Below are 11,362 nucleotides of genomic sequence, written 5' to 3' on the forward strand. Positions count from 1 at the left end.
GTCAAGAGGTGGTCACACTTCGGTGGCTGTAGTGATAGAGGTGGATGTGATCTAAAGAAAAATGCCTGTTGGGCGGGATGCATGGGTATCGGACGTATGTGGTGCTACACAGGAAAATGGAATGGGGATATCGAAATTTTTTGGCAAGACTGTGATAAAGACGAAGTTTGCGATCTATGCTGGCCATGTTTTACTGATTGCTCGTGGAAAGAAGAGCAAGAAATTATCGGGGAAAGTGTACATCTTGCTCGTATGAAACCTGGCAAGGATGAATGGAAAAGTTGGGATGAATCGAGAATGGCGTCCAACATGACACATTAGGTGGACCGCTAAATTTGAAACCCAACGTGAAAGTTCCGGATAGGAACAATTCTGTTGGATGAATTTTTTGTCAAAATTTATAAATGTAAAATAATAATAAAAAATATTTGTTATTGTATACGTGTATAATAGTTGAGTTATTTAATTTTATCGTGTGCAATATTCATTAGCTCATTTGCTTTTAATATAATTTCTTAATTGTTATCTACAAGGTTATTATTATAATTACACATGGATAATTATAATTTTTTTAAATTCGTAAGAGCTTTTTAATTAAACTTTCAGTTCAAATAGCTATAAATACAATTGTTTTCAAACATTTATTTATTCAAATACGATAGCTGACAAATGGCGCCAAGAATAAAACTTGATACAACAAAAATTCCCTATAAAAAACAGACCAATAAAGTGATGTTAATAGTAAATAAAAAAACAGGCCAATGGAGCAAACTCGTGATGACAGTTAAATTTTACGTGGAAGTCAATTGTCAACATACATAAAATACACCTATTACTATTAATTAATTAATAATACTAATCAATCAAAAAATTGTTTATAATTATAAAATATCGTATTTGGGTGTTGAAAAAAAAAAACAATTAAATCATTAAACAATTTTTGACATGACGTAACGTAACACACCAAATTCTATACAAAAAAAATAAAAAAACATTAAAGGGTGTGTGTTTATGTGTATGTGTGTGTATCTCCATTAATTGATAATTGAAATACATGATTTTTTTGTATTTTGCCTTGTCACTATTTATCATTATATTAATACAACGACATATATAAAAATTTATATCTAATAAAATGGACAGCAACAAAGATGAAGCAGATAGATGTTTGGAACTTGCTGAAAAATATATACGTGAAGATAGATATGATGATGCTGAAAGATTTGTCAAAAAAGCCATGAAATTATATCCAACTAAAAAAGTAGAAGGTAATAATCACAATATTATAAATATTAATTTTTATATAGGTAAAGGTGTATTAATTAATAATAAATTTAATTATAGATTTATTGGCAAAGTTATCATCATCATCAACAACAAAACAAAATCAAAAAAAAGAAACTGAACCAGAACTTCGTAAACGTCAAGCAACATCATCAACAACAACATCATCATCAAAATCAACAACAAGTCAATCAAATAATACAAGTAGCTTTAGTGATTATACTAAAGAACAATATGAACATGTTAAAAGAGTTAAAAAATGTAAAGATTATTATGAAATATTAAGTGTAACTAAAGAAGCAACTGACAATGATATTAAAAAAGCATATAAAAAATTAGCATTACAGTTACATCCAGATAAAAATAAAGCACCAGGTGCTGGTGAAGCATTTAAAGCAATTGGTAATGCTGTTGCTGTATTAACAGATGTACAAAAACGTAAACAATATGATCTTTATGGTTCTGATGAAGAACGTATGCAATCATCAAGAGGTAATGCAGCATCAAATCATCATAGTTATACACGTGGTTTTGAAGCTGATATAACTGCTGAAGAATTATTTAATATGTTCTTTGGTGGTGGTTTTCCACAACAAGAATTTTACATGAGAAGAACTGCTAATAGATGGACTAGACAAAGTGAATCACAAACACAACATCAACATGCTCATCATCATCAACAACAACATCAACAACAACAAGCTAATAGTTATACAGCTATTTTACAAATGTTGCCTGTTTTATTACTCATATTATTAACAATGATGAGTAGTTTTTTTATATCTGATCCAATTTATAGTTTACATTCAAATGCGTAAGTTTTTTTTTTTGTCTTTTTTAATTTGTTTTTTTCTTTTATGCCTATAAATTAATTGTTAATTTTTAATTTATATTTTTTGTTTAGAAAATACTCGGTTCAAAGAACTACACAAGATATGAAAGTACCATATTATGTTAAGGAAAATTTTCACAGTGAATATCAAGGTAGTTTACGAAGATTAGAAATATCTGTTGAAGAAGAATACATGAATAATTTGAGGCATGCATGTTACAGAGAAAAAAGTTATAGTAAGTTGTTGATTAATTAATTTGGTATATATATATTATTGTTTGTTAATTATTTAATTAATATTTTTAGAAGATTCAATGGTATGGAAAGCAAGAAATTTTGGTGATGCTGAATTATTTCAAAAAGCTAAAAATATTGATACACCATCATGCAGACGACTTCAAGATGTTCAAGCTGCCTAAGTCAATTTTATTTATTTATTTTACTTTTTTTTTTTTTATATATATTATTAAACAGTGTAGATAGGTGTATAATAACATACAAATTTAATTGTTTTTTGGTCTGCTATTAATTTTATCTGCAAATTGATTTTGCAGTCAAATATCCAAAAAACATAATTAGCAAATATTTAAATCAAGATTTTTTTTTTTTTTAAATAATAGATGCATTTTAAAGGGCAAATAAAAATTATTTACTATTTTTTTTTGCATCACATATATAAATAGTATAATAGTAGCAACACATTTTTGTCTTTTTTGTTGATTTTTTTCGAGAAAGAAATTGTATGTTTGACAAATTATAATTATTGAAATTAATCATGATTTAGTTGAAATAATTAAAGATAATGCATATATAAATATAATCACTGTGTGTTATAAATAATAAAAGTAAATAAATAAAAACTACTGATGCTTTGACAAGTGATAATTGAAATTGTAATAGCTTTTTTTTTTTTATGAAGAATCATTTTAACCATACGAAATTGTTCTTGAAATTAAACAACATTATTTCAGCATTCCTTCAATATATAATATGTATTGCTTTGCTCCACTTTGCTTGATGGTTTTTTTTAAAAAACCTCTTGTTGGATTATGTGCTCCTAATAAAAACCTATGAAAATTCACTTGATACTTGACAATTTCTTTATTATTGACGACTACTAATGATGATGATGATGATGATTGATGATGATGACGATGACGACAAACAACGATTGGCTGTTATTTTGTATCAGGTAAATATAATACTTGAAGAGCAACATATCATATCGATCATATGTTTAAATTAATAACAAATAAATATAATTTTTTTTTTTTTTTTGCAAATTAAATATTTATAATAAATAAATAATTTATTTACTAAAAATAAATAATTATTTATTTAATTTATTAATTATTTATAAATAATAGAATATTCTAGGCTTTAAAAAATTAATAATTATAATTATAATAATAGTAAGAGAGAACCAATGAAAATTCGACATTTGTTGTTGAATTGTGTTGAATATGAGACACTATCTCGTGTTGGATTGGCTGAATGAGGCTGCGTGGTTGAGTGTGATTGGATTTATATCATAGTGAATTGTGTGTATGTGTATGTTTGATGACACGTTCCAGCTGCCAGCAAGTCCAAGTCAGTCAAAATATCTTGAATCGTGACAAACAAATCATCTCTCTTGTCCTGGAAACAGGGAAAAAGTATTAATAAACAATTCTAAAGTTGTTAATTATAAAAAAAAATAAGTGAATAAACTTCAACATCATGATGAAGAAACACATTTATTTGTGTCTAACATTCTTGTTGTTGGCCGGTAAGAATAATATTATTTATTTATTTATTTATTTACAATATATATAAACAATTGATTTTTATTAATAATAATATTTTAAATAGGTATACAAACAGTATGGGGAAATGTTGATGCTGTTGATTACAGTGATAAAATTGGTAAAGTTGAATTGGATCATGGTTCAAGCAGAGATGCATCAAGAACTGATGCTGAAACAATAAATTTAGCTAAAGATAAACTTGATGATGCCACAAAACAATTTAATAATTTAAATAGTAACAGTGAAAAATTTACATTTCAAACCGAAGTTAATCGTATGATGAAACTTATTATAAATTCTTTATATAGAAATAAAGAAATATTTTTACGTGAATTAATATCAAATGCATCTGATGCAATTGATAAAATTCGTTTATTATCATTGACAAATAATGCATTACGTGAAACAAATCCAGAATTTGAAATACGTATTAAAGCTGATACTGAAAATAAAATACTTCATATTACTGATAGTGGTATTGGTATGACTAAAAAAGATTTAATAAATAATCTTGGTACAATTGCTAAATCTGGTACTGCTGAATTTTTGGGCAAGATGCAAGAATCTGAAAATAATAAAGATGCAAATGATATGATTGGTCAATTTGGTGTTGGTTTTTATTCTGGTTTTTTGGTTGCAAATAAAATTGTTGTTACAACAAAACACAATGATGATAAACAATATATTTGGGAATCAGATAGCAGCAGCTACAGTATCACAGAAGATCCACAAGGTGATACCCTCAAACGTGGTACAACAATTAGTCTTTATTTAAAAGATGAAGCAGCTGATTTTCTTGAACAAGATACAATTAAAAATCTCATAAAAAAATACTCTCAATTTATTAATTTCCCAATTTATCTTTGGAGCAGTAAAACAATTAAAGTTGAAGATGTCAGTGATGCAGAAAATGTTGAAGATGTCAAAGATAATAAAGATGATGAATTAATTGAAGATGAATCAACAACAAAAAAAGATGAAGATAAAGAAACTGGTGATAATGAGGATGATGATGATGTTAAAGTTGAAGAACAAACACCTGAACAAGATACTCTTGATAAAAAAGAAAAAAAAATGATTGATAAAACAGTATGGGATTGGCAAGTTATAAATGATGCTAAACCAATATGGACACTTAAACCAGCTGATGTTGATGATGCTGATTACAATGAATTTTATCGTACAATAACAAAAGACACACAAGATCCATTGGCTAAAGTACATTTTGTTGCTGAAGGTGAAGTATCATTCAAGGCATTATTATATATTCCAAAAGTACAACCAGGTGATTCTTTTAATCGTTATGGTACTAAAGCTGATAATATTAAATTATTTGTACGTCGTGTATTTATAACTGATCAAATTAATGATATGATGCCAAATTATTTATCATTTATTCGTGGTATTGTTGATTCAGATGATTTACCATTAAATGTATCACGTGAAAATCTTCAACAACATAAATTAATTAAAGTTATTAAAAAGAAATTAATTCGTAAAGTACTTGATATGATTAAAAAAATATCAAAAGAAGAATATGAAAAATTCTGGAAAGAATATAGTACAAATATTAAACTTGGTGTTATTGAAGATGCCCAAAATCGTGCAAGATTAGCAAAATTATTACAATTTAAATCATCAGCAAAACAAGATAATAATTTAACAAGTCTTGTTGATTATGTTGAACGTATGAAAAAAGATCAAAAATCAATATATTATATTGCTGGTTCAAATGATAATGAAGTTAAAAATTCACCATTTGTTGAAAGATTAACTAAAAAAGGATATGAAGTACTTTATTTAACTGAAGCTGTTGATGAATATGCAATATCAGCAATACCAATGTTTGAAGATAAAAAATTCCAAAATGTTGCCAAAGAAGGATTTACACTTGATGACAGTGTTAAAGCCAAAGAAAAGAAAAAAGCACTTGAAACAAGATTTGAGCCACTTGTTAAATGGTTAGGTGATAAGCTATCACAATATATTAGTAAAGCACAAGTATCTGAACGTCTTACTGAATCACCATGTGCATTGGTTGCTTCAATGTTTGGATGGACTGGTAATATGGAACGTTTGGCAATATCAAATGCTCATCAAAAAGCTGATGATCCACAAAAATCATATTATTTAAATCAAAAGAAAACACTTGAAATTAATCCAAGACATCCACTTGTTAAAGAATTATTAAGACGTGTTGATGGTAATCCAGATGATGATACAGCTAAAGAAATTGCTATTATGATGTTTAAAACAGCAACACTTAGATCTGGTTATATGTTACAAGAAACAGCATCATTTGCTGAAAGTGTTGAAACACTTATGAGAAAAACACTTGGAATACCAGTTGATGAGCAAGCTGATGAAGAAGATGATGATGATGATGCTGCTGATGATGATGATGAAATTCAAGATGAAACAAAAGATGAACCAACTCAAATTGATGCTGATGAAGAAGATGATCAAGAGCACAAACAAGATCATGAAGAACTCTAAATAAATATATATATATAATAATAAATTTATATATATATATATTTTTTAAAATCGCAGACTGATTTAAAAATACTTATTTCAAATTAATTGGCGATTTTTTTTTTTTTCGTTTTTTTTTTTTCACACTTTTCTTCAGCTAGGAAAATTGCTAGTCAATTTTCATTTGTTATTTTAATATGAATGAATTAATTAGTATTGTTCTTCCACTTAATATATACTGTGAGAAAACAAGAGAGTAATAATTTTCAAACTGAAAAAAAGAATAAATGAATGTGTCGAATATTTATAAATGATATGTCATGTTTATAGTTTAAATTAACATTTTATTTAATCTCTTGATATTTGTATGCATAAAAATAAATGTTGGAATAATAGCAAAAGTACAAGTAAATAAATATATCTTGCTTGCATAAAAATAATTCATTTTTAAGTGTTTAAATTTAACAATTATTAAATTATAAATTTTATACAAGAGATTAATGAATGTTGTTGTTTTTTTGTTTAATAAATTAATGATGATTGTTGGGTGGGTGGGAGAGACAGTGTTTGTGAAATATTATTAATTATTTATTTTACATAAATTAAATCAGTTAATGACAGATTTAAATGGAGCATTAAAAAAGTACTCCATTATTTCTCTGTGAAATAATTAATTAATTAAATTACATATAAAATGTATTTTGTTTATTTTCCTGTGCAGAGCATGAAACAAGGACACTGGTATCGTAATGGTTAAAAGAAATTACACTGTTAAATTGATATAATTATATTTTTTAATTATTCATTAATATTTTTTCAATTGTATTTAATTTTTTTTAGAGCTAGAAATTAATAGATACTACTCAGCAACATGGGTTTTTCTTCCAATTGGATCCATGTTTATCACTGCTTTGATAATATTACTCATGGTATGTTAATAAATAATTAAATGTTTTCCTTTTTTCTTAATTAAAATATTTGTTTGTTTTTTTAGATTTTATTCAATAGATGTCCTCAAACTATTGCTGGATTTGCAACTGGAGTATTTGGTATCATAACTGTTTTCATTGTCATACTTTTTTTGGATGAAAAACCAATTTATATTTAATTTTAAATTATTATTTTAACATCTTAAAATAGTTTGTTATGTATTTAAATTACCATTTTATTTTTCGTATGGATATTTGAAAAAATAAATAATAATAAAAACAGACAGGTGTATGATATTATTTACCTATTGAAAAATTAACAATTACTGACGATGCAAGCGCTTCAGTTTGTTGTCTGGCTAAATTCAGTACTTGCAAGTTGTGAGGTAGAGGGAGAGAAAGTGCAGCAGAGAGTGCAGTTGCAACTTGCCAACATCAACAATAATAAACAACAACAACAAAATGTCTCAAGACAGTAAAAAGCTTAAAAGAAAAAATTCAAAAGAAGTCGAATTGTCAAATGAAAAATTATCAAAACCGTGAGTATCATCATCAATCATCATCAACACCACCACCACCACCATCAACAACACTATGATCAAAGTAGTTAATAACAAATAGCAATTTTATTTTTCATTTAAAATCAATTATTATATGTATTACTTGTATTTTTTTACAGAAAATATGGACGTGTACCTTCATTTCCTCATCAAAAAATATGGTCAAGATGTATATTAATGATTGGTGTTGTTACAATTGTTTGGTACAATAGCAAAGCAGGAAAAGAAATAATATTTGCCAAACAAAAAGATGTTATATCAATGAAAAATCAAATAATTGAATGTTCAAATGATTTTAAAAATGATTTAATTAAATATCCAAAATGTATGCCTGATAAATGTGCAAGAATTGTAACAGATGAATTAATAACATCATCAGAAACAAATGTTTTATTAAATATAGCAATTGATGGATTAAAATATGGTGGTTCTGATGGTGGTGCAAGTATACTTGATCTTCACAGTGGTGCACTTAGTAAAGGATCAACATTTATCAATATTTATTCAATTAAAAAAGCACAAAAATTATTTACACATAATGATTTTTCAGTTTACAAGTTAGTATTATTAATGATGCAAACACATTTTTTATGTATTATAAATATTATAATATATTTTATTTATTATAGAAATGTTAAAAATAAAATTCAACATGCTATTGCTCATCATTTTGGTATTGATGTCAATAAATTATATCTGACAAAGCCAACATTTTTTTCAAGAATAAATAATAAACCAGCTAAAACAACTCATGATGAATATTGGCTACCACATGTTGACAAAGTAATAATCATTTTTCTATTTTTAATTTTAATTTTATAATATTATTATTAATTATTAATTATTTTTTAGATTACTTATGAACATTTTCATTATACATCTTTATTATATTTAAATGATTTTGATAAAGATTTTCAAGGAGGAAGATTTATATTTATTGATAAGCATAATGTTAATACAACAATTGAGCCTAGAAAAGGTAATTATTTAATTGTTGCTTTAAAATATCAATCAAGTAATTGACAAATAATAATTGATGATAATTTACAGGAAGAGTATCAATGTTTACTTCTGGTAGTGAAAATTTACATGCTGTTGAACGAGTTACATCTGGTACAAGATATGCATTGACAATATCATTTACATGTAATATTGAAGCAGGAATAACTGATCCAGTATTAATTGGTTAATTATTTATATGCATTTGTAATTTACAGTATTATTATTTGTAAATAAAAGGAAAATTTTAATCGAAATTTAATATATTTAATTTAATAAGTATTTTATCATCAATCAATCATCATCATATACATATATATATGTGTAAAAAATATATTAGGAATACAAAATTTACAAGGAGGTAATTCACTTGTCTCAACTTTCTTCGTATGTGTGTGTAAACATAAGCTTGGCTAACGCCACTCTCGACAAAACTTGAAAACGTTGGTAAAAAAAAAAAGTAAATATCATTTGTATTTATTATTAACATGGTGTTTGTCTAATAAAACAATAAAAATATATAAATAAACAACTAAATTAAACAATATTTAAGTCAGTTATAATGTCGAGTCTTTATGATCAAATAAAGTTGCTGTATGATCAGCAATTATACTCAAATGTCATACCACTAGTGAGTACTCCAATTTCACTATTATTATTATTATTGTTATTATCATTTAATAAATAAATAAATTAAATTAATTTTTTTAGGCAAATTTAGTATTATCACTTAGTGATCATAATGGTGATTTGTTACTTCCAACAGCAAAATTTTTAATATACGTTCATTGTGCTGATTCACATTTTCATTTAAATGAATATCGTAAAGCTGAATCATTATACAAAAAATCATTACAGTTTAGAAAATTTTTATTAAAAGCAAAAGGTGCAACAAAGCCAAATCATGAAACTCATAAAGATCTTTTATCTGATATTGATATTAAATATCAAATTCATATTTGTTTGATTAAATTAAAAAGTCAGCTGGAAGCTCTTCAAGTATTACAAAGTATTCCTGGTAAACAACGAACACCAAAAGTAAGAATATAAAATTATCATAAATTTAATTAAAATAATAATTAATCAATCAATAATTTAATTAATTAGATTAACATGGCATTGGCTAAAATATTTCAAGAACAAGGTATGGAAAGATCAGCAATAACAACATACAAAGAAGTATTACGTGAATGTCCATTAGCATTAGAAGCAGCAGAGGGTTTATTAGCACTTGGTGTTAAAGGTATAGAAGTTAATTCACTTATTGTTGGTTCAACAGCAAATTTACCAAATTTAGATTGGTTAAATGCATGGATCAAGGCACATGCCCATATACATAATCGTGAATATAATAATGCAATAACAACATTTCGTTCACTTGATAATATAAATTTCTTACGTGATAATTTTAATTTATTAATAACAATGGGTGAATGTTATTATTATTCTGGTGATGAAAAAAATACATTAAGTTGTTTAAGAAGAGCACGTTTAATTGAGCCAGATTCAATAAGAGGTATTGATTTATATGCTGCTGTATTACATAAAACTCAACATACAAAAGAACTTGAAAAGCTAATACCAACAATAATAAATACAACAAGTGAATGTACATCAGAAGTATATGTTGCAATGGCATATGCTCTATTAGCAACAAGAAAATTAAATCGTGCAAATACCTTAACAGCACAAGCAATTAATTTACAACCAACAAATATTGAAGCAATTATACTGAGAGGTAATATTTTAATTGAACAAAAAAAATATCAAGATGCATTAAATCAATTTCGTCAGGCAATGCAATTAAAACCATATCGTTATGAGCCAAATAAAGGTTGTGTTGATTGTTTTATTGGTATGCATAGATTACGTGAAGCATTAAATATTGCAAGTGGTGCATGTAAACAACTTGGACATACACCAAGAGTATTATCATTATATGCATCAGTACTTATGAAAGATCCAGTATCTGTTGGTAAAGCTAAAAATTTATTAGAAAAAGCATTGGTACAAGATGAATCATATTTACCAGCAGTATATTATTTAGCTGAAATATATGAACAAGAAATGAATTTAGATGCTGCAATACAGTTATTAGAACGTCAAGTTGGTATACAACCAACATGTAAATTACATCAAATGCTTGGTGATCTTTGGGCACGTGTTCATAATGAAGAAAAAGCACTTGATCATTATGCAATTGCATTAAATCTTGATCCAAGTAATAGAAGAGCACTTGAAGGTATGCATCGTTTAGATAGTACAGCATCAAAATTTGAATCATCATATTATATGACTGTTGGTGAGGAACATGCTGATACAACATATGATGTTGGTGATGGTCAGACATGGATCTTGAAGCAAATAGTCAATAAATTGTTTATTTATTACATTTTTTTTTTTACTACATTTAATATTACATTCATATACCTATTTACTGGAGTTGGTTCATTGATTTATAATGCTTTAATTAATAATAAAAATATGTGAATATTA

At 26.2% G+C, this 11,362-nt stretch overlaps 5 protein-coding genes across 6 annotated transcripts; all 5 read left to right on the forward strand.

The window, feature by feature from the left end:
• Positions 1–738: 738 nt before the first annotated feature.
• On the forward strand, positions 739–2,614 carry LOC122854254 (dnaJ homolog subfamily B member 12). The gene is made up of 4 exons (XM_044154735.1): positions 739–1,268; positions 1,345–2,098; positions 2,189–2,352; positions 2,423–2,614. Exons 1-4 carry the CDS (start codon positions 1,136–1,138, stop codon positions 2,533–2,535), a joined length of 1,164 nt encoding a protein of 387 aa, XP_044010670.1. The 5' UTR covers positions 739–1,135; the 3' UTR covers positions 2,536–2,614.
• Positions 2,615–3,621: 1,007 nt separating this feature from the next.
• On the forward strand, positions 3,622–6,874 carry LOC122854248 (endoplasmin homolog). Its single transcript, XM_044154729.1, has 2 exons — positions 3,622–3,884; positions 3,968–6,874. The coding sequence occupies exons 1-2, from the start codon at positions 3,836–3,838 to the stop codon at positions 6,397–6,399; spliced, it is 2,481 nt and encodes an 826-aa protein (XP_044010664.1). The 5' UTR covers positions 3,622–3,835; the 3' UTR covers positions 6,400–6,874.
• Positions 6,875–6,984: 110 nt separating this feature from the next.
• On the forward strand, positions 6,985–7,490 carry LOC122854258. The gene is made up of 3 exons (XM_044154740.1): positions 6,985–7,130; positions 7,219–7,307; positions 7,373–7,490. Exons 1-3 carry the CDS (start codon positions 7,073–7,075, stop codon positions 7,484–7,486), a joined length of 261 nt encoding a protein of 86 aa, XP_044010675.1. The 5' UTR covers positions 6,985–7,072; the 3' UTR covers positions 7,487–7,490.
• Positions 7,491–7,654: 164 nt separating this feature from the next.
• LOC122854255 (2-oxoglutarate and iron-dependent oxygenase domain-containing protein 3-like) lies at positions 7,655–9,104 on the forward strand. Of its 2 annotated transcripts, none has more exons than XM_044154736.1 (5): positions 7,655–7,846; positions 7,987–8,424; positions 8,497–8,650; positions 8,720–8,846; positions 8,918–9,104. In XM_044154736.1, exons 1-5 carry the CDS (start codon positions 7,770–7,772, stop codon positions 9,055–9,057), a joined length of 936 nt encoding a protein of 311 aa, XP_044010671.1. In that variant the 5' UTR covers positions 7,655–7,769; the 3' UTR covers positions 9,058–9,104. The 2 variants fall into 2 exon arrangements, with proteins under 2 accessions (XP_044010671.1, XP_044010672.1); XM_044154737.1 differs by lacking the exon at positions 7,655–7,846 and adding an exon at positions 7,869–7,910.
• Positions 9,105–9,264: 160 nt separating this feature from the next.
• On the forward strand, positions 9,265–11,362 carry LOC122854252 (anaphase-promoting complex subunit 7). The gene is made up of 3 exons (XM_044154732.1): positions 9,265–9,497; positions 9,578–9,904; positions 9,974–11,362. Exons 1-3 carry the CDS (start codon positions 9,429–9,431, stop codon positions 11,354–11,356), a joined length of 1,779 nt encoding a protein of 592 aa, XP_044010667.1. The 5' UTR covers positions 9,265–9,428; the 3' UTR covers positions 11,357–11,362.

Source organism: Aphidius gifuensis, linkage group LG4, assembly GCF_014905175.1.
Source record: "Aphidius gifuensis isolate YNYX2018 linkage group LG4, ASM1490517v1, whole genome shotgun sequence".
In the NCBI taxonomy this organism is placed as follows: Eukaryota; Metazoa; Arthropoda; class Insecta; order Hymenoptera; family Braconidae; genus Aphidius; species Aphidius gifuensis.